The sequence below is a fragment of the Astyanax mexicanus genome, chromosome 6, assembly GCF_023375975.1.
Source record: "Astyanax mexicanus isolate ESR-SI-001 chromosome 6, AstMex3_surface, whole genome shotgun sequence".
NCBI lineage: Eukaryota > Metazoa > Chordata > Actinopteri > Characiformes > Acestrorhamphidae > Astyanax > Astyanax mexicanus.
This window is the reverse complement of record NC_064413.1, coordinates 23,412,200-23,436,309: the sequence shown is the minus strand read 5'-3', so window position 1 is coordinate 23,436,309 and position 24,110 is coordinate 23,412,200. Positions and strand designations below refer to the sequence as shown.

The 24,110-nt window shown below is 35.5% G+C and overlaps 1 protein-coding gene across 4 annotated transcripts in view; it reads left to right on the top strand.

Annotated features, from left to right (window-relative positions):
- LOC103026439 (L3MBTL4, histone methyl-lysine binding protein) overlaps positions 1–24,110 on the top strand; it is a 162,655-nt gene that overhangs the window by 26,348 nt on the left and 112,197 nt on the right. For 2 of the 4 annotated variants that reach the window (XM_022673370.2, XM_049480330.1), the window contains 8 exons: positions 1,010–1,101; positions 1,193–1,247; positions 2,709–2,797; positions 9,768–9,872; positions 11,459–11,594; positions 12,753–12,844; positions 14,050–14,201; positions 18,027–18,103. In XM_022673370.2, the coding sequence (XP_022529091.2) occupies positions 1,024–1,101; positions 1,193–1,247; positions 2,709–2,797; positions 9,768–9,872; positions 11,459–11,594; positions 12,753–12,844; positions 14,050–14,201; positions 18,027–18,103 (784 nt within the window). In that variant the 5' untranslated portion in view covers positions 1,010–1,023. Of the gene's footprint in view, positions 1–1,009; positions 1,102–1,192; positions 1,248–2,708; positions 2,798–5,951; positions 6,106–9,767; positions 9,873–11,458; positions 11,595–12,752; positions 12,845–14,049; positions 14,202–18,026; positions 18,104–24,110 lie in introns of those variants that run through there. The other 2 variants (XM_049480331.1, XM_049480332.1) reach the window with 2 other exon arrangements.

Genomic DNA, 24,110 nt, shown 5'->3' with positions numbered 1-24,110 from the left:
GTAAGACAAGTCAGTAACATAATTATTGTGACAGGCCCTGATAACATTATAATTTAAAGACAGAATAAAGACAAAGTTATTTGTCAGTAACTACATTTGACTTCTCATTCAATTATTATTATTTTTTCTACATTGTAAATTAATACTGAAGTCATCCAGATTATGAAGAAACACATAAGGAATCATGTAGTAACTTACAAGTGTAAAACAAACCAAAATACTCTGTGAAGCATTTTTAGTGGCTCTTTTCTGGGGTGTAGCTGTTAATTTGTGGTTTCTGAGGCTGATAACTCTGATAAACTTATCCTGTGCAACAGAGGTAACGCTTGGTCTTTCTTTTCTGGGGCGGCCCTGATGAGAGCCAGTTTCATCTTGTTCATCTACACAATTTTACAACTGATGCTCTCAAACACATAAAGAGACAATAAATTCAAGTAATTAACTCTTGAAAAGTTCAGCACAGCTGTTAACTGAAAACCATTCCAGCTGACTGGAATACCTCATAAAGGTGACTGAGAAAATTCTGCCAAGATGTGCAGATGTATTTACAAAATAATTCCATAATTCCATGTTTTTCTTCAAAGTTTGGATATTCTACAATGCAGAAAATGTTTAAATAATAAAAAAAAACTATTTAAACTTTAGATTGGTTCTATATACACATCAAGTACTTTAAAAGTGGGACTACTGAACTAATAAACATTCAAGTCAAAATATTTAAATTTTAAAGGTTACTCATTTACAGTTGGTTAAAGAGAATTATCCACTATTTTGTTAAAGGATTATAAGTTTTCCTCAATTATGGTAATCCCCTTAGGTTATCTATTTTTCTAAACTTCAAATTTGACAACATTGGGGGTCAGTTGTGTTTTTTTTTTTTTGTGCTGTATGCTTTACCAGAATGTACTTCAGTCAATATAGAATTGATTGGCTCATTAGGATATCAACATTAGTGTGTGTGTGTGTGTGTGTGTGTGCGCTAATGCTTGTTTGGTGTCTCATTTTACAGTCAGCTGTTCTCTAATGATGCAAGGAGAGGATAAGAAAAAAAGGAAACAGATTTTGAATCCCAGAAGTGTGTCAGAGGACTACTGTCTCAGAGTGAGTATGAAGAGCTGCTTCCTGTCCTTCAGAAAATCTCTGAGTTCCAATAAGTGGGTTTTTAATTATGTTATTGTAATCTTCTCCTCAGGAGCGTCCAAAAGAAGATACGACAAAGATGAAAAATAAAGTGTCCACTTCAAGTGGTAAAACGTCTTATTCTTTACAAACTGTCTGTACAGAGAGCTTTATTTTTATTAAATTAAGTCCAGAATAAATCCAATTTGATTCCTCAACAGGCCAGGATTTTTGTCAATTTTCTGCATGACATTACACCCCTAAATCTTGAGGATTTCTATTCAATCGTTACATAGAAAGATTTCATGTTTAATAAGGAATGTTACTCAAAAACATAATTGTAATTGTATTAGAAAAAAAAATCAGGTGAATCTGCTAATGTCAAAATACAATGAATAAAATCATAGAATTGTCTCTTTCCTGAACTTTATATTAAAATCTATATTTTTCTGAATACAAATCAAACAGTTCATGACCTCCAAACCTTTAGTTGCGTTGTGTTTCTTATTTTATGTCTTTATTTTCAAACCTAAATAATTTGGGTTTGATTCCTGTTACTGATCTGGAATTATTAAGTGGAGTACAGAGAAAACAGGCAGCTTCTCCAAGTGTCCTGTAAGAGATTTCAGAATATAAATAACTTATTTTACTGCAGAAAAACAGGGTTTTGTGTCACCTACATCTGTAGGTGACACAAGGACAAGGCATGTTAAAGGGTTAAATAAAATAAGATCAGTGGAGTGTGATTGAGCTGTACTCATCATTTAAACTTAGTGTGTCATGTAAATCTAATGATTTGTTCTCTCGTTATCAAAGAAATAGTGGAACCCATAGGAAAGTGTCAGATTACAATGCTATTCAGAAGTAAGATAAACGATACCAGGAAAAATAAGTGATTAGAAAATGTAGACTAATATAATCAACTGTTGGACTTATTTTAAGTGATGTGTACTGCACATAGGAGATATATGTATAAGATGCCAAACTTCCCAGCATGGAGTTGTAGAGGTTCCTAATGGTGTCCTGCGACAATAAATCCTCTGCAGCTTGAATATTCACACAGATCCTGCAGATTTTGCTGGATGTGTGACGTGTAATAACAAACTGATAGTTTTGGCTCTGACTGCTGTATCTCCACACTGATTTGTTGGTTCATCTACATCAAAGTAAAAAAGGGAATCTTGACAGTCACGACAGGCACGACTACCCACAAAGTTTCATTTCTGTCATTTGTTTTTGGGTTCAACAGTTTTTTGACTATTTGTTTACATCACCCAGCTCTACATGCTGGTATGTGTTACAGTGTTGTTTGCATACCATCATTGTCCAATGAAAAACATGCATCTCTAAAACAGTGCTGCTCTAAAACAGCAAATTTCAATGTAAGTCAATGCAAAAATAATTTATTTCAGGGTGTTGTGGAGAATTTCTATTAGTTCATTCATCAAGACATTCTGACAAAGAGTAAGAATGAGTTTGTGTGTTCAATGCATGTAGTAAACTAAAAATTGATAAAAATGGAGATGCTTGTTTTCCATTGAACAGAGACGATATGGACGGTATATTGATAACTGATCTTTATATGTAAGCAGGTAATAGTAAGAAGAAGCCATGGTCGTGGGATCAGTACTTGGAGGAAGAGCAAGCCATAGCAGCCCATCTCAACCTCTTCACTGAGGTAAGGATCAACACAGATTGGTGGATAAGAGATGCTCTATAAACGGTGCATTTTTACTCACTATATGTTTATTTGTAGTTTTTTTCTGACATGGTGATGCTTGAAAAAAAAAAGAACTCCAGCCTGTCAGTCAAAAGGCATATATGCAAACAACTTTTTAATTAACATTTAGATTTAGAACTCGGTTGCTAGGTTGATGGTTCAATTAAAGATTATTGAATTATTGATCTTTTTGATTTTTCCATGTTATGATAAAACATATATACAGCTCTGGAAAAAATAAGAGACCACTTAAATAATAATGAGTGTCTTTGATTTTACTAAATAATAATAATAAAAAAAACTCTGGTGTATCGAGGAAGATGGATGATCAAAAGTCATCAAACCAAGCTGAACTGCTTCAATGTTTGCACCAGGAGTGACTAAAAGTTTCCAAAATCAGTGTGTAAGACTGGTGGAGGAGAACATGCCACGATGCATGAAAACTGTGTCTAAAAACCAAATGTCAGTATTTTTGTTTAGAATTTGGGAGAAATGTTGTCTGTAGTTTATAGAATAAAACAACAATGTTCATTTTTCTCAGAGATATACCTATAAATAGCAAAATCAGAAAAACTGATTCAGAAACTGAAGTAGTCAGAACTGTATGACTTTTTTATCATTTAAAGGGGACTTATTATGCAAAACTCACTTTGTGTACTGCCACATTTGTATTTCCACTTGGTTCATAAGTGCCCCTATAAATACTATAAATCCATCCATCCATTTTCTGTAAATCTGAACACACTAAGGAAACCTGCATAGAACCACGCTAGCACCAAGCCTTACCTTTCAACCACCACCAGAAAAGATGGTGTGGCCAGGAACAGCTTATTTGCATAAAAGTGGCAGAGCCCTTAAATGGCTTACTCTGAAAGGGATGGAAACTGGCAAAAATAGAGATAAGATCTCTTTATGTTAGTGTGATTTTGTGCAAAGAACTTCATGAACATGTATTGTAAAGGCCAATTCTATATGTATAATATTTTTTTCCATTTTAAAAAGGACAGAAATATTTTACTCTATTCAGTAGGAAATCACAGTGATTTTACAGCTGCAAATGCAGTAATCAGTAGTATGTTCCAGTAGCTTACAAACATATTTCTGTAAAATATTCCTGGGTTCTGGCTCGTATTCTCCACTCTTATAACTTGCTGAGGCACGGCTCAGCCAGTTTGCATTGTTTTGCATGTAGTTACCAAATAGTAATGCTCAGGGTGTAATAAAAGTCACAGAGCGTAAGGGGTTAACAGTTAGTATTTACATGCGCCCTCTGACACTTTTCAGCAAAGCCGTTTCTCCTTATAGCTTGCACTGCTCAGAGTACAGGGCAACACATCTCTGCTGGTGGATTAAAAAAATAAATAATGCGTGAGTGCAAAATATGTATTAACTTCAGTGTTAACTTCAGATACACAAAAGTGCATTTTAAGCACTAAACAGATGCAGTAACAGATACAGACACTGGCATAGTGTTACACCCTCAATGTTAATCTCAATATATCTAAGGCTACGTTCACATTACAAGCCACATTGTTCAAATCTGATTGTTTTTTGCTCAGATCGGATTCACATTCACAAACCTAAGTGATCTGTATCTGTGTGTAATGTGAAAGAATCTGTCCCTAAAGCGCCTTACATTTGAACACGGATAAGTGTATAAACCTCACCTTCTTCACCAACAACAAAAAACGTCATACTTGAGAGACGACTCTCAGCTTTATAAAGGGAAATGGATGAGTTAGCAGCTCATTTGTGGAGCATCTTTTGCTGGAGTAGAGGGTAAACGGCTGGTCTGAAGTTCATGCTCAGGTTGAGGAGGAGAAAAAAGGCCAGGCTGTTTGCTTTTGCTGTTTTTTGCATCTATAGCTGCACAGCTGCACCAAGAGACGTGTGGGTATGAGAGAGAAGCACGTAGAGCATGCGAAAAAACAAAAAGACGCTTGAATTCTGATTTGACTGTTCACATTCATATTGCATGTCTGCATCGCATATGAATCGATTTAGGACCACATAGGAAAGTGACTTGAATCTGATTTGAAAAAAAAAATCAGATTTGGCACAGTCACACAGCATCAGATCTGAGCCTCATTGAGCAAAAAATCAGATTTGAGTCAATTCAGCCTGGTAATGTGAACGTAGCCTAATCTACTCATGCAAAGCTGTGTTTTCTCTTAAGATCTCTTAAGGTTCTAAAGTGAAGGCGCATCATTTCCCCCAGCCGATCATTTCATTGCCTTTTGATTTAGTTAAGTACATATCAAAAATAAGGAATAATATAAAAAAAAACTGATCATGATCAGTTAAGCACTGTTTTTCCAGGACAAATTGATCAAGACAAACCTGAAGAACAGTGAACATATCACTTTGTTAGTTACAAGACCCTAAGCCATAAAATAATCTTTTACATAAAGAAGAGTCATGCAGCCTAGTAGTGGTGATGTTTTGCTGTGTACATGAGCAGAATAGTCTGATTTGTGTTTACATTGTTTATTCTGAAACAAATGTACAGGCTTATCCCATCACAGGCCTCTTGTTGGCTGGCCTATTCATAGGCTGTCACTGGCACTGCATTGTCTGTTTTATCAGGACTGTAGCTGGAGCTGCAGAGAGAACAAATCACTGGTTTATATGCCAGTAACAGTGTTGCATCTCGGAAGTGCTGTCGTGTAATAACTGATATGGTTGTTCCTAAATTTGCATTAACAGGATGGTCAATCAATAGCCTGCTGCTATAGAGATGGCCAGCACAGCAGATTGCTCAGCACATTTGGAGCTACAGCTATGGCTGTATCAAATCAACACAGTTATGGAAATATGAAGAACATATTGATTTTTATAGCCTGTGTCTAAATATTATTACTAGGTTATTGTAAGCTTGATTTACATGTGATAATTTTGCTTAGAATATAGTAGATTTTATACCTCACGTGAAGTCCAATCCTGCCTCTTGCCATGTATGACTGTAGATTCATGTGATTTTGTGAAACTACCAATGGACACTATGAAGTCTGTCCATACTGATTCTTTGAGTGAGATAATCAAACAAATCCTCTGTTAACTGTGATTCGAACCTGGATAGCATTTATTTTATTTTTTTATCCTTATTTCACAGCTTGACTGGGCTACAATGAGGTGGTAAGGCCTTGGACACAAGCAGTTGAAATGTACAAGCAGTTTGATGCACTGATGAGAAGATTTTAGTCATAAAAAGAACATCTGAGCTTCACACAAATTACATGATAGGAGGCTGGCAAGCTTATGTGTAGGTGAGATTTACTATTCTGCATTTTTTTCAATAGCGTGATAAGCAGACATCCACATTGAGTTAAACATGCTACAGCTGCAACTCTGCAACCCTAGTTAATGGTGAATGCTTAAATAGCTTGGTGCGGAGTTAATCCATCTGATGGTGCTAATCGTCAGTAGTACTGTGTATTTCAGAGATGGATTTTAGCAATCTGTAGGTGAGGCATGTACTTCTATTTAATTCTTTTAATTAATCACGGGTGTGTTTTGGGCATCAGTGTGTCACATGCCATTCCTTTTATGAGGTATGCTCTGACTTTGGCGGATTGGTATTTTAACGATGCAGCACTTCTGCACTTTTCAACATTAAGAGTACATGGTGCACCTGCATTGCCAAGATGAACAAACAATGAACGTCTAATGGTTGACTGTTGCCAAGGTACAAATCAGTGGTGCACCCTCACTTCCAGACCATCATGCCCATTGGCATAGGTATACAGCGCTGGAAAAAATTAAGAGATCACTTCAGTTTCTAAAGCAGTTTCTTTGATTTTGCTATTAATAGGTATATGCTTGAGTAAAAATAGCATTGTTGTTTTATTCTATAAACTACGGACAACATTTCTCTCACATTCCAAATAAAAAGATTGTAATTTAGAACATTTATTTGCAGAAAATGAGAAATGGCTGAAATAACAAATAAGATGCAGAGCTTTCAGACCTCAATCAATGCAAAGATAATTTGAGCATATTCACAAAGTTTTCATAAAGAGTTTAGTAATCGTTATTTAAACATATTTGGAGGAATATGTATTTATTTTAAAGGATTTTTAATTACAGTTTTCATAGATCTTTGCATGTTCTCCTCCACCAGTCCTACACACTGCTTTTGGATAACTTTATGCCACTCCTGGTGCAAAAAGTCAAGCAGTTTAGCTTGGTTTGATGGCTTGTGATCATCCATCTTCATCTTGATTATATTCTAGAGGTTTTCAATTTGCTAAAATCTAAGAAACTCACCCAGAGCTGTATTTGTAAGCGTCTTTGCTCATACGCCATTTAAATAGCAGAGCATGAAAATGGACCTGACGGGGTGTAAGATAGCAATGAGTTTGCGACGTGCCTTGTGCAGGCTGTCAGATGGTCCTTAATCTTCTATGTTAGGCTTTTTGTCTTCACTGAAGTGAAACTTTAGGATCTTAATGAACCTGCCTACTGAGCACAACACAGGGAATAAATTGCCATATTTAGTGCGCACCTTTAGAGTAGAATCCATCTCCAACTTCAGCTCTGTCTGAGAGGATATGTTCTTCTGAGGGGGGTGAAAATTAAACACCATCAATCAGTTTAGTGCATATAATACACTAGTGTTCCTGCTTGGGAGTGTAATTATAGATCATCGTGACAGGAGGAGGAAAAACTGGGTGAAAATTTGCTAACTCTGCATTTTTTCCTGACTGTTCCGTTGAATTGGGCTCTTTTAATTTACGAGCATCTCTTTACGCTGAGCAGATTCACCCTGTGTGCGGTGGGTTTTGGAGAGCCCTTATCATAGCTGTTAAATGCCTCTGTCCTCTTTAAGATAAATGTGTTGAGATGCGAGTGTTTGAGCCTCCTGCAGTGTCTTTGTTGAGCTGAGCTTTCTGCAGGTTGTTGGTTGCTCAGCGAATGTTTCCTCTGCAGTGTGGAGTAAGCTGTTTGCGCCCTTTTTTTTCGTTCTTTTTCTCTGAGCTGCTTGCGCTGGCTGGTACAGAGCAATACATCAAGGGACATGCAGAAGCATAAGCCCAGAGGCAGCGTTTGTGTAAGGGAACATATTGATTAGAAAGGAAGCTGCTTTTCTCCCTCAGACTTTTACTGATGTTAAGCTCAATAATGCTGGTCTAAAGGTGAGTGTTAGCACATAAAGCAAGTTTTTTTTTTTCCACTGCTCTTGTATGTCGGCCCTCCAATTAGCTTTCCCATTAAGAGCATCCACAGCAACGCTGAATACATGATTCATACAGGACCATGAGCAGCCGTTATTTTTGCACAATAATAACTAGTGATTAATGGCCGCTCTTGTAGTCATAGTCTCTTGTAAATGCACATGCATCCTCGTAAATGTGGCAAGGAGTGTTTGCTCTCTGAACTACAGCTTGATGTTATCTAGCTGTATTGTTTGTCTGTAGACGGATATGTGTAACTATGTAACACTAGAGAGGAGGGCTGTGTGTTTCGAGAACCTCAAGCCACACGTTATACATTATGAGTTAAAAAAATAAATCTCAGAGGAAATGTAGTGAGAGTTGGGTATTTTTATTTAATCCATTTTTTGCATAAATAAAACGTAATCGAGCTACATTTTAAACTTGAAAATAGTGATGCTGTGTTTACATTTATAAATAAAAACATTAAGTATTTCATTCTCCGCTGATCTTGCAAGTTTACCCCCTAACTGAGACACGAACATTCTGTAATTGTTATTATAGGTTTCATGATCGGCCAGGACTCAGACATGTGCAGATGCAATAAACAGATTTTATTGTAAAAAGGGATAATACAGAGAGTAGTCTGAGCAAGCTGGGTCAATACTGTTAAACAGCAATTGCAGGGGTTAAGCGTACCAAACGAGAGACCAGGGCTCAAAACACGGCAAGGCAATAGCAGAGGTCAGCAAGGCAAGAATCAGGGTCAAAAATACAAAATCAATAAAAGTGAACAAGAGCAAACACAGGCAATGAAAACGCTTTGTAACGTGGGGTAAACCATACAGTGCTCAGTACTGAGGGGCACAGGTGAAATCAATACTCTGGTGATTGTCTTCTGGGTATTGCCATGTGCAGTGTCATGTGACTGTGGGTGTGAGGTGTATTCTGTGTATCGTCGGCCAGAGACAGGAGATCGCAGGTAGAGCTTAGTGTGGGAGAGATAGGAGAGATAGGTAGGTTTATTTTAACAGAGAATATTCAGAAAAAAACATAAAATAAATGGTATAAATTTATAAGTTTTTAATAAGGTAATGATGGGCTGTCAAAGAGCCTTTTAAAGACCAAAGGTGATCTGGCATCATTAACATTGCACCTCACACCATGACATCAGGCCTTCTGGACATGTGACATGCGACATGTGCCTCCACACATGGATTAGTTGGTTTTCTCCATCAAAATAAAAGCAGAATTTATCATTTTTTAAGATTGTCATTTTCATATAAAATGTACTGTAGTAGACAGATTAGACTGTGTACTAGTAACAAAACGGTAAATCTGTAAAATGGAGAGGTAATTTTAGTTAATCATGCATGTGAGTGGTACAGTGGTTTACAGGTTTTCTTGCTATTGACAGACCGGAGTCTGAATCCCAGCATTGCTGACTTCCTGTGTACAGCAGTCCTGGTCATCCCTGTGCGTCTGTAGCGCTCTCTTCAGACGCTAAGCTCTGATTGATGGAGTAGGCCCGCATCCTCAATCACACTTTTTCATGAAGCGATCTGACGAGACATCTGTTCCCCTTAGAAATGTGAGCGAGGAGGTGTTTCCATGGCAACCTGAGTGCACAGACGCATCTTCTGAGTAGTGGTGTCTTGGTTTTTAAGAAACAAACCGTGGGATGAATGAAATGTTCTTTTAATGCTCTTGATGTCCTGTGTACATGCACTTAAAAGCTTTACTCAAGTTTGATTTTCTTTTCCCTTTTCCTCCAGTACCAGACATTTCCTAACAACAAGAGTGGCTTCAGGGTGGGGATGAGGCTGGAGGGAATCGACCCCCTGCACCCCTCCATGTTCTGCGTGCTGTCTGTTGCTGAGGTTAGCTTTTAACTTTTAAAAGCTTAACAGAGAATTAAAATGTAGAACTAGGCAATCTGATGTGCATCACAATACAGGAGTAACGATTTATATATTGCAATATACTGAGATACTGAGATAAAGCAATTACTGTATTTTTCGCACTATTAAGGCATACCAGATTATAAGACGCACTAATAATAAATGTCTATTTTCATACATAAGGCGCACTGGATTATAAAGCAGATTTTGTTCAACATTGGTAAGGAACAGGGTGTCACAATGTTTTCCCTTTTATTCAGCAGGTCTGTAAACCTGTAAAGCTATTCTAAGTTAAGTAAACAAAACAACAATTCTTAAACATTTCAGTCAAACAAGCACTGGATGTTAATGTACACTAATTTCTCTACAAAAAAAACTATTTATTTGAGTGAGTAAAGCGCTTCTGTTTATTTACAGTAAGCTTAGGTTTCCAGGTTTCCACTAAAGCTGGAGCATTAGCATTAGTGGCCAACCGCTAGCATTTAGCACGGTTAGCGGGTGAAGCCAAAGGTGCTCCAGCAGTGCTAGCCAGGGTTAGCAGCAGGCTACAGGCCGATAATACTAATACTCACAACTGAATGGCCAAAGAGCTAGTGCTTAGTGTGGTTAGCAGGAAAAGCCCACACTGCTCCAGCCTCGGTGCTGGAGAAACTTCACTGGAACTCTTGTAATGCTGTACTTCAGTGGAGTGGCTTTACTGCTCCTTACAATCTGACTGGTAAAATTCATACATAAGGTGCACTGGATTAGAAGATGCACTGACGATTTTTGGGAAAATTAAAGGATTTTAAATGCGCCTTTGTGAAAAATACGGTATATTGCACTTTAAAGTCAAATTTTAGGAACAGTGGGATCTAACAATATAATACAACACTGACACCAATCTTTACAATAAAACTAATAATAAAAAAAAAACTTGTTTGAATTTTTTTTTTGAAAATTGATTAAGTTTTGTAATCTAAATATTACAATATGATATATCAATATTTTTTAACCCCCTATTATAATGTAGGATGGTAAAGGAAGTATTACTTGTAAATATTGTTGTGCCATATCACATTATACATGATATTTCTGTCTGTAGTTTCAACTGTGAAGCTTTTAGGACTTTTTTGTATAATTATATAATTATATATATATATATATATATATATATATATATATATATATATATATATATATATATATATATATATATATATATATACAAAGTCCTGGTAAATGAGTATTGTTTCGATTCTGTTATAGAGAGAATGTTTGATTCTGTTATAATAAATAAAATGATTTATTACTATTTGTAAACATTTATTTTGTTGCAAAAGTATGTTCTGGAAATTAATAACAATTTACTGTTTTGCCATACTGCCAAAAATAATGTTAGACTGAAATATTGTGATTTTTTTTTTTTTTTTAGGATTAGATCACCCAGCCCTAATTGTAAATGTGTATTATAGTTAAAATGCTATTTCAAAAATGGGTGTATTTTAGCTTTTACATGCTCTAACAAAATTACAACACTTCTATTAATAGTTTATTAATTTGTTAATGACTTGAATGTCCTCCAGGTGATTGGATGCCGGTTGCGTCTCCGCATCGACAGCTACGCAGAATGCTATGACTTCTGGGTAAATGCTGACTCTCCTGATATCAGGCCAGTTGGATGGTGTGAGTCCACGGGCCACAAACTTCATCCACCAAAAGGTGAGAGTACAGTTCAGGCCTTTCATGTGTTAGCTGTCCTAGCCAAACCTAATAACTTCACCATACACCATTTGAAAAGATCCTTTTACATCAAATTACATTTATCTTCACTTTGTCAAAATGATAATACAGCATTAAATAAATACATACACACACAGATCTATATAAATAATTTATAAAAAGGCTTTGTTAAACAGCACTCCTTATCTAACACACAGTACTGTGGGAAAGACCAAGCTCAGGTCAGATAAGAATGTATCCACTTAAATAACCTCTTTGTTTTGGTGTTCCTTGTCGATTCTTCTTTGTAAATAATTAAAGTAAATTCTTTGTATATTTGTATCCATATTATTTTTGTTTGTCCTGTGAGCTCCATTTCTGTTTTTTATATTTTGTATGCTTTGTGTCCCCTGTCAGGTTTGTGTGTTTTTGATCATAGTCTAGTCTTAGTTCTTCTGTTTCTTGTTTTTTTTTTAGTTTTGTTTTCTAGTCTTGTTATCTTTAATCTTGTCCTTGTATTTTTAGTATGCTTAGTCTTGTTTTGATTAGTTTTTGCTTTTTCGTCTCGCATTTAAATTCTGGTTTGCTTTGGTTTACCTGCATTTACGTCCAGTCTCTCTTTATCATCTGTGGCATAAGACCAAAAGAAAAGAAAAGCACAAGACAGACATGTGCTGAGATGTGACATTAATAGCAGCCACACTTGTATTCTGTGGAATTAATCTAGAATCTTTCATTTTGAATGCAATGCTTAAAATCATTAAAATCCTTAAAATAAAGGTGGAAATAATTTTTAGTTGACCAAATTCAACATTCTTGTTCCATTCTGGTAATGGAAAATGTAGCTTGTTCTTTTGATGCATTATGTGGATCACAGTGCATAAGAAACAGAGCCTGTAATATTCTACACAAATAGCATGTGATAAGACTTTGAATTGCTCTTCAGTCTAACAAATAATGAATTGCTCCACTGAACCAGTTTTAATTTAGATGAATATGGACGGGGTATGATGACTCCTAATGAGCTGTGTAATGTTTATGTGGGAAAAAAAATATCCTGCCTTTTAACATGATGAAAATTGTCTGATGACGCTAATTTTAATGTACGTCTCTCTCTCTCTCTCTCTCTCTCTCTCTCTCTCACTTCTTTTCTGGCAGGTTATAAGATAAATGAATTTGACTGGGAGAAGTACTTGGAGGCATGCAATGCTCAGGCTGCACCAAAGAATCTGTTCAAATCCCAAAACAGCGTAAGTGTGCCGTCTGGTGCAGAGTCAGACGGTCTGGTGCTGCAACCACTACCTGAGAGACAGGGCTGAGTGTTTTTAATAGAGAACAGTGCCTTTTATAGGACTTTCATTTCTTTTACTGTTAGCTTATTTTATCTGGGGTTAAAGCCAATGTCCATGGGTCGATTTAGCCAGGCATTTGAATCTTCCTAGGGATTTATGGTGTGGCCCTTGTTCTTTGTATTGTTGTTTTCTCAAGTAAGTTAATTTACCCCCTATATCATAGATTAGGAGTTAAGAATATTCAAATAGTCGACACTTGATATCTTTTAAAATGTGCTTTATAAATAAATTGACATTTTTATTGTATTTTATTATAATTATTTTGTACCAACCTGTAAAAAAAGGTGTTTCATTAGTTAATTAAAAATCTATCTATTTTGTCCTTTAATAATATCAGATCAAATGTATCTGAAGTAGTTATAAAGGTAGCATGGTTTTACCTGCCCTTGTTTGTTTTAAATCCTTGTATAGTATAGATTTTGCTGTGTATGAATTGGATGAAGAGGCAGGAAAAGTTTTTAGGAGGCGTTTGATTCAGTCCCCCAGATTATTCCAGTCATTGATTCAGTCTGTGCTGCTAATTGGGTTGTTTAGTCATTGTGAGGGATCCCAGTATCAGCGGTGGTTTTGTATACCTACAGCTTTTTTGTGTTAACAGTTTTGAGAACGGTAGGCATTTACATTGACTCGTGTGCTCAGGAGCTCACTTAAAATGTGTAATTAAAATCTGTATAATGTAGCCTTGAACAAACATAACACTGAAATTAATTTTATGAGCTTGAAATAAAGAAGAGGGATGATCTAGAGGAAATGTATTTACTTTATTTTAAATCAAATAAATTGCTTATTTAGGTTCAGAATGCCACTCTTCTTTAACTGCCATATCCACATTGTATGTGTGTGATTCCCTGGTTTGTAAAACACTGCAGTATCACTGCAGAATCTCTGTTAGCTGAGGACAGGACAGATGATGGTCAGACTCTGAAGCCGAACCAGGCAGTACTTATCGTACAAGTGCACTTATACTTATAGTTACTTTACATCTGATGAAAAGGTACAAAACGAATGGTCATGTTCTATATCACAGTATTGAACACTGATGAAATGTCTGGTATAGAGAGCCTAAAATGGTGAGCATATTTCCTTCACCTCTTTTAAAACAGACCACACCCGCCTCAAAATTTCAAGTGGGCATGAAGCTGGAGGCAGTGGACAGGAAAAACCCCTGCCTGGTATGTGTGGCTACAGTGGCAGACATCGCAGACAATCGTTTCCTGGTCCACTTCGACAACTGGGATGATACTTACGACTACTGGTGAGAGGAGAAAAATAATTACACGGCTCACTTTGTTCCTTCTCTTGTTGTTGCTGAACTGAAAGAGGAGCCATCTGTTTTCACATATTTAATATTCAGTGTGTCTCTACAAAACTAAAATAGTTCTTTTTGTTCTATGTTCACTCATTACTAAGCCAGTGACTTGGATTAGTAATAAAGGAAGAGAGCTGTGAGGTGTTTAAGAGGTTTAACTGAATTCTGGAGAAACAAGAAGGCTTATCACCTTTATATACACTCATCATAAACAAATATTTGCAACCAGCAGTAAGTGTTGGATTACAATGCAATTTGGAAGGAAGAAAAATATTACCAAGAACAATAGATTATTAAACATATAGACTGAAATGGGTATAATATTTAATAATCTGCACATAAGTGTACAGAAGTAGTGTGTAACGCACATGCACTGTATGTGTAATGCATATGTAATACAACCTGGGTGATGTGACCCTAAAATAAATAAATAAATAAATTACAAAATTCAAAAATTAAAAAAATATATATTTAAAGAATAAACTACTGCAACAAAATGAAAATGAAATTTTATTATTGCATATGATATGATATGGCACACCCCTAACTGAGATATTAAATCAGATAGTAACAGAAGTCAATGATCCAGAATGTCATGAAACTAATACTTGTATCCAAATATCTCCATATATCCAGGATTAAAGTTAAATGAATAATACTATAATAATACTAATAATAATTCTCTAGTAAATATATAATAGAAAATGAGAGCAGTGTGAATTTTTACTACAAAAAAGTAGTACCCTGGTGTGATAATTAGGGGTGGGGGGTATGGCACCATATTTTAGGGTATAATATCGTTCACGACATTCAAAAATGTTATTGCCTGGGACAACTTTTTGATGTTTGTTGCAAAAGGAAAATTAAACCTGTTCTTGAAATTCCATTAGATATCTACTAGAGACAGATTATATATGTCCAGAATCATTTATTTTACTTTAATCCTGGATATGTGAAGATATATGGAGTACTTTATTAGTGTCAGAACGGGTTGGATCATTGACTTTTGTTACAGATCTGGTTAAAAATAGTCAAACTGGTAAAAAAAAAAAAATTCAATTATGGGTGTGCTATATAATATTGTGCGCGTGTGTGTGTATATATATATATATATATATATATATATATATATATATATATATATATATATATATATATATATATATATATATATATATACGTATATATATATATACGTATATATACGTATATGTATATATACGTATATATACGTATATGTATATATACGTATATATATATATATGTATATATACGTATATATATATATACGTATATATATATACGTATATATATATATATATATATATATATATATATATATATATATATATACGTATATATATATATATATATATATACGTATATATATATATATATATATATATATACGTATATATATATATATATATATATATATATATATATATATATAATAAATTGACGTGTATATAATAACAAGCAAATAATATTTTAATATTAATTTTCTTCCAGTAGTTGATTCTTTTTAGTTTTTATGCCATATCGCCAATAGTGTTATTGTAGAAATACCCTGAAATAGTACAATTGGCCTTGCTCTCTCTGGGTGGGTAGATGGTGCTCTCTCTCTCCACACCATTCTAAAGGATGATGTCGATCAGCACGAGGGATCTGTGAGCTGATGTATCAGAACCGAGTTGCTGCACTTTCCTTCGAGCGCACTGTGATGCTACTCAGCAATGCTACACCAGCAGATGACATGTCTCTCCAAACCATCACTGATTGGTGGAAACTTCACACTAGATCTCGAGCAGTTTGGACTGTGTGTCTCTCTACTCTTCCTCCAGACTCTGCTCCCTTAATTTACAAATGAAATGTAAAATTTACTGATGATCAGTGATGATTTGGAGAGACATGTCATCTGCTGGTTTTGATCCACTGTGTTTTATTATCAAGTCTAAAGTCAGTGCAGTTTTGTTTTCCCGCAAAATCTTACAACACTTCATATCTAACAGCTTCCCTCTGCTACTGACAACTTTTATAGAGATGCGTATTTCATTTTCCAGCAGTACTTGGCGCTCTATACAATCTACTATACAATTTTTTCTTATTTATATTATGTGTAGATGGATGATATGAAGGGTTTTGGTGACTTGATTCAAAAAGAGGCGGTGGCTGACTTCACTTCACATGTATTGGAGTGTCACCTTCAGAATGTCAGGGCATCACTAGTGAGAGAAGGGAGTTCTTATGAGTGGGTTGGCTAATTGGCCTTGTAAGAACAGTTGTTAAATGGAGCTGTTATGTTAAAGCAATTAAATGCTCAACTGTAACCATGATGAAACCTTTGAACATTTCTTATTTAAATGTTCTAGATCCAAAGAAACCTGGGAAAAAAATAGTAATATACAAATAAATATAAAAAAACAATAGCCTACGGATTATTACATTAATCAATACAAAAATGAACAAGAAATAATATGGTTAAAAATATGCATTGCAAAAATCAGCTATAGAAAACTAGAACAATGATGACCATTGATCAAATTTGTATACCAACCACTTCGGTTTTTAATTATTTTGTAAGAGAATTGAAGAGGAAAAGGACTATGGACAAAAATAAACTACAAAATAAAAAATGGGACTTTAATTTATAAATAGTGAATTTAAAAAGGTAAAACTGTAACTTTTCTAATTGTAAAAATATTTTTCTCTAAATAAAGTTTATTTAAAAAAAAAGTAATTGGCCTTATAAATTAGGGAGAAAATAGGATGTAAAAAAATATGATATTATTTTAGTGCCATATTGCCCACCACTACTTTTCTTTCTTCTGGATGCAGTTATTTATTTGATGATGAGTGTACAGTATATGTGGAATATCTTATCTGAGATTTGCCCTTTAAACGCAGCATGATATCTGCAGAAAAAAAAAACATCTCATCAGGCCTTCACTGATTATTTACATACTGATTTAACCCGTCTTCAGAAACCTGTATTAGTGGAATACATATTCATGTAGCATGTCTTCTAAATCAAGAGGGAGAGGCTGAGTGTAATGTACAAATGATGAGGATTGATTGGCTATTTTTACCTCAAGCTTGGCTATAAGCATCTAGATCAGGGTTTCTCATGTTGGTTTTACATAATGTGACGCATTACAGCCTGAATTAACTAATGAATCGACTTTTAGAGGGGAGGGGGTAAATTTAGACCCGACACCGTGTAATGCAATAAAGCAGATGCTCGAAAGGGAAGAGTTTATTGTGTGGTGGTTTTTTTTTTCCACTTTCTCCTTTTGTCTGTCATACTGCTTGCATCCAGCAGGAGAAGCTCCGAGCCTTGCAGCCCTGCAGCTCTCTCCCGAAATCCCAGCAAGCATCTCATCTTGGCACACTGCAGAACACACACACACACACACACATGTACACACACACATGCTTGCACATTGACAGAGCAGAGGTTTTTCAGTCCCTCTCATTTCTCTCCCAAGGTTCTCTGCCTCGTTATTCCCTTCTGCTTTCAGCCCTGTTTCATAATTAAAGGCAGCCAACACCGAGCTGATGCTCTGACAGTGTTTGTTCACTCGAGTGAAACTGAGAACGATGCTAACATACCATCATGCTGTCAGCAAATCATTGTCAGGTTGTCATGTTGAGGAGTAATCTGGAAGACTGTTAAAAGAATGTTTATTGCTGGGCTTCTAAAGTAAAAGCTGCTAACTATGATGTTCTCGTTTTTTTAATTGTCTTGTTGTTGTTGTTTTTTTTGTTCAGGTGTGACGCCACTAGTCCTCACATCCACCCTGTGGGCTGGTGCCAGGACCACGGGCGCCCTCTCACAGCACCTCAGGGTAAGTACCATCCCCCGGACCGTGACCCGTGCCCTTAACTCTGCGAGAAATGTTGCTTTGATTGATCTCTTTTCATCAACTCTCGTCTCCCAGGCAGTGGCAAAGATTCAGGTCCAATGATCAGCCTCCATTTGTGCCATCCATCTATATTTAGGGAGGTGTCATCAGCTTGCCTGCTGGCCGTAGTGAACTTGCCCTTGTGTTTGCTGGCACCATGAGTCTAGGTGTTAAATAATTTCATTTAGTGTTTGAAGGCAGATTCATCAAGCTGTGTTTCAATTTCATTAGTCTGTAATGTGTCCTTTCACCTTTAGTGCCCTTGTTTTAAGGAGTAAAAGTTGACATCAGTCACAAAGTTGGACAGTAGCAGAATGTTCAGCTGTTCCTTCAGCTGTAAGAAATTCTCCAAAAGTGATGTGTTAAACACATTTTTCCAGATTCACAACAGACAGAAACTGGTCGTCTGATTTATCATTTGTGTTGAATGATCCATTTAACATTCATATATGTTTGGTAGCACATGTAAGCCTCCAATAAGTTATGCACATATATCTACTTGTTTGATTAACCAGCATTTTACAAACAAAAGGCTGATGTAATGATTTTGAGTTTGGATTTGAATAAGCGTGGCAATAGAATTAAATTTTTATCCTTTTTCAATACTGCAACAACATAAACAATTGGATTCTGTAGCACTTGATTCTTTCTGAATAAGCAAATCTAATTAAGCATGCTTCAGATGGCAGTTGTAGCCAGTTAAAGCAGCAGGGAGGCACTTTTCTAGTTTGTTAGCATGTCAATGCCAAAAAGATGGAATCACAAATATGGTTGCAGCAGTAACCGGTTCCACAGTATACCACGGTATACCATGCTTACAAAGGTCTCATTCCACGTTTTTTTTTTTTTTTTTTTTTTTTTTTTTTTTTTTTTTTTTTTTTTTTTTTTTTTCCATATATTTTAAAATGTCTAGTTGTGGACTTTAGTATGAATAAATTCCATGTGAGCCATGTTTTTGGGTAAAAAAAGTGCTCTGGTGTTTCTATTTAGCCCTGCTTTAGATCACTGAATTGGTGGTCTCTGAAGAAAGACAGGATACCGTCTCTTGCTCATTAATATTCATAAATGCAAATATATTACCTCTGATTGGCTAACAGCACTGTAGCAGAGAATGCCAACCTGCCTTCGCCTCTAAAACTCAAAGAACAAAATCTTTTCAGAGATACAGCCTTAGTTGTAACAAGTGCTAGGTAAAGTTAACTCTTAAATTTCGCTTAACGTCAGACTTTCAGCTAAACTATCGCTACTAAACTCGTACCTCAGACTTGATGATTCGGTTCTTGGGCAGTTTCACCATGTCGAAGCCCCAGAGTCCACTTTATATCATAAAATCCAAAGTGAACGGCGGTCGCTTTGACCAGTGTTTTGTTGAGTTGTGCTGCCTTGTCAAACCGTGCTTCCCTAGTGTATATTTAAGGAATCAACCGAAGATTCGATTTAAACCTATAGTTACTTACACAAGATAGCTAACGTTAACTAGCTGGTGTAAACAGTGATGTAAGACAGTGTCTGCCCTACTGCAGCCCGGGTTCAGTGCTGCATGTGGGCAGTATTGAGACAAGGTGGGCGAGGCCATGAATACTATTTCACAGGTTGATGTAGACACAGGTGCTTTTCCTGATCGACTTGTTTTGAGTATTTTCTTTTCTTAGCTACTGCAGACAATGGAGGCTGACAATGGAGTTTCATGTGCAGCATCATTTACAACCTATAGTATTTTAACAGAAAAAGACCTTTAAAATGCACAGTTATCTCACAGTGAGCGTTTGCTTACTACTGGTAAAAGGCAAACCAGCTGAGAAACACCATTGATTTACAATGCGTTTATTTTCTAAATCTATTTTTCATCTGTTTTTCATCATAAATCTATTTTTTCATCTGTTAAAGTCAGACTTGGTGTGAAAGTTTTAAAATCGAATTCTCTATTGTGAGGATCATGTCAAATAAATACAAAACCTGGGTATGGGAAAGTTACTGTTTGTAGATTTGTTTGTTGTTGTTTCTGTTGCATTTTGTGAAACTCATTTATTATACATAAAACTTATATAATTATTTTGTTGAAAAAATATATATTTTTAAATAATTAAAATATTATTATTGCACAAATGTCCTGAAATATCGTGATATTATTTTAGGGCCATATCTACAACCCCTTTTGTAGGCCTCTTGCCATTACCTCACATTTAAAACATTTCCTCTACTGTATTATTGCCTTATAAATCAATGGCTTCACCCCACTCTTGTTGCTAGGGGAAAAAAAATAAAAATAAACGTGTTTCAACACAAACTCATTTGATTAGTTTATATTTTGTCATGGTATTGGAAATTGGTAGTGAGAATCGTAGAGTATTAGTGGTAGTGGTTCTGACTCACAGTTTTTTGGTGTTGTGACATCCCTTTCCCAGATAAGGTGCAGATAAAGATGGCATCTGTCTGCTGTCTGCTTGTTTGTTGGTTGTCTGTCAACAGTTTGTCTTGATAAAGCAGAAAGGATTCAATAAAGGCTTACCTTAGCCTCCTAGGTCTGATTGTGATAACGCTATCAGCAGCTGTACGTATTGATTTGAGGGGAAATGTATCCAGTCATAAACAAACCTTTGGGCACACAAATTTACATCAGTAAAAATTTTATCAGTAAAAATAAGTCACATCAACTACAGAGAACAAATGCCCATGTATTATAAATCATAATAATAATATATATTATATTGCAAAAAAACAGATTACAGTGTGGTGTGTGCCAAAGTAATGGCACATTTTAAATACATTATTAATGATGAGGATGTAATATCTTTTTTTTTTTCATTTATATTATTTATCTAATGTTCTAACCATTTTAAAAGGCCAATTACCCAATACATTAATTAGTAGTAATGCCCCAACAAAAGAAGGGTGCTAGCACGTGTCTCCTCAGACACATGTGAATCACAGGATTTCTGAGTAGCCAGCACACTTGGAGAAAAGTGCAGCGACTCAGTTTTGATACATAAGCTCACCAATTGCGCTTTCTCAGGGCGCCGGCAGCTGATGGCAAGCTGCATGACCTGGATTCAAACCAGTGATCTCCACAGCATCTGTATTTTCAAGACTTAATTCTTTCCTACTGTGTAAATCCCTGTCTTTTCCTACCTTGAAAAAAAAGAGTTCATTTTCTCTTCTTCTACCTATTTTCCAATTATTTCTGTCTTAAAAAGAACGCATTTTATTCTTTTATGCCAATTTGTTATATTTAAATTACTGTTTTAAGAACACATTAAAATAGTCAAAATAAACAATATTTTAACCCCAAATGTATTTTATGCAAAATGCCAGGAACCACCAGGTTTTCTTTCTTTGGTGTGCCAGTAATAGTATCACATCATTGTATTTTTCTCTCACACTCTCACACAAAGGACATTTTAGCCTTTTGTGCTAATTAATGGCCAAACTATCGATTGATACCCTGTCGTTAGCAGTTACACATTGGTTTCTATAATTATGTAGTTAATAATTCAGGTTTTGAAATATAATTTAGGGTGTCACTCTGAAAAAAGAACAAAATGGTAAACTGAGAAAAAAAAAAAAATCAGCAATGGGGCTTTGGTAGTATAACCTTGAATGGGATTCTTGAACTAATAAAGGTGGAATCAGTGAAATTTAATTTAAAATTTTATTAAATAAAATAAACAGTGTAATTTGCTAACATTTTCTATAGTAAATTCTATCTAAGGTCTTTTTTAATTTACAAAATTGATGTAATCCTCTAAAATAAATTACATTACAGTTTAGTAGGGAAGCAAATATAAACTCATTTCGAAACTTGCATATACCCTCTGTACTACCCTCTGCCCCACCACACGCATCTCAAGAACAGATAGTTTTGGGACCCCTGCTGCTGAAATCAGTGTTCTGATGTCTTGCTGTAGAATTCTCTTGTTCAGATAATGATTTCTACTGTTTTAAAACATAAACTCACTGCAGATCTGCACAGCGTGTTCAGGCTGATTTATTCCAACAGCTGACTCTCCTGCTTTTCTATCCCACAGGCCAAAACAGACCTTCCTACAACTAACACTTTTAATGTTTAATGTCATTATCTGCTGTTTTTGTGCTGAAGCGTGCAGTGAAGTTAGAGCTACACTATCTGCAGACCTGCACACCAACAACGTAATATATCCTCAAGATATTCCTACCAAATTATTTATCTTACACACACACACACACACACACACACACACACACACACACACACTCACTCACACACCTTTTTCAAATATTTTCTTCAGAGATTGAAGGAAAAAGTCTTTAGTCAGAAATCACACATACAGTGCAAAAGTTTATGGACCTAAGCATGTTATTTATAAGCATTTATTTTAATTATAAGTTGACTATTTACACTTGTAAAGAAAACTCTATTACAATAGAATAGATACAAATAGATATAAATACTGTAAATAAAGTAGCAACAATTTCTTGTTTAAAAAAAAAATAGTGAGCTAGTCTGAAGAACAAAGCTTGCTCCCATATTTTTGCTGAACACCTTTAGCCTGCATGTAGATGTGTTCAATTCCATCACCAGCTCTTCTGATTTAATATCCCTAAGCTCTGAATTACCAAACTAGCTGTTAGTTACAGATTAATAACTATAAATAATACTAGTTTCCAATAACAAGAGCTTTGGAAATGTTTAATGAACACAGTGATGTAAAACCACTACCTTTTGTTTTATGTTGACTAGATAAGGAGCTTTCTTTGAATTTTTCGAATATCTAAGTTGTACAGGGCCTGCCTAGTTAAAGTGAAAAAGTATCTTTTAAATATATTCTCATTATTGTTAAGTTGTTGTATATTACCAATTAGTTTTTGTTTTTTAATTCAGTATGATAATATGTCGTGGATAATACTGAGTGGTCCAGCGGATTAAGGCGCTGCCACTGTGATCTGAAGATTGCTGGGTAGAATTCTGGATCATGCTGCTTGCCATCAGCAGCCGGAGTCCGAGATAGCACAATTGGCCTTGCTCTCTCTGGGTGGGTAGACCTCTAACGGTGATGTTGGTCAGCACATGCATTTGTTAGCTTATGTATAATAGCTACCCAGTAATGCTGCACCAATGGCCAATTTGAAAAGAGGTGGTGGCTGACTTCATATGTGTCTGAGGAGGTGTGTGCTAGTCTTTACCCTCCTTGTATTGTAGGCAATATTTGTGATAGGGGTGATTGGGGGAGTCCTAATAAGTGTTTTGGGTAATTGGCCTTCCAAATTGGGGAGAAAATGGAATAAAATTAGAAATAAAAAATATATATGATGATGCTCTGTGGTGCCCTGTGACATGCTGAGTGAGTGATCAGTACGCTGAGGCTTTAATCACAGTTGCATATCTACTGGTGGTGGTGGTACCATGTTAAAACAAGCTATGTGGGTTAGCTGCTAATGCTAACGCTCTTACTAGTGTCGCATAAAATGCACCTTATAATCCGGGGTGCTTTATGTATGAAAATAGACCAGAAAATAGATGTTTATTGATGAGTGTGCCTTAGGGGTGTGCCATATCGTATCGTTTGTGATAGTATCGCCCAAATTTTTGAATATCGCAAACAATATTATACCCTGAAATATTGCGCCATATACAGAGTACTACTTTTTTGCCGTTTTTAGCAAAAGAAAAATTCACTCTGTTCTCATTTCCCATTATATATCTACAAGAGACAGATTAGATCTGTCCAGTATCATTTATTTTACTTTAATTCTGAATATATGGAAATATTTGAAGTGCATTATTATTAGAATCGTGACATTCTGGATCATTGACTTCTGATAACCTTCTTTTTTTTTAAATATCTCAGTTAGCCATATTATATTGCATGCAAAAATTCTGTAAAATAATTCTACATAATTTTTCTAATTCAGTGTTTTGTCATATCGCCAAAAGTATCATTATCGTGAAAATACCATGAAATATCGTGATATT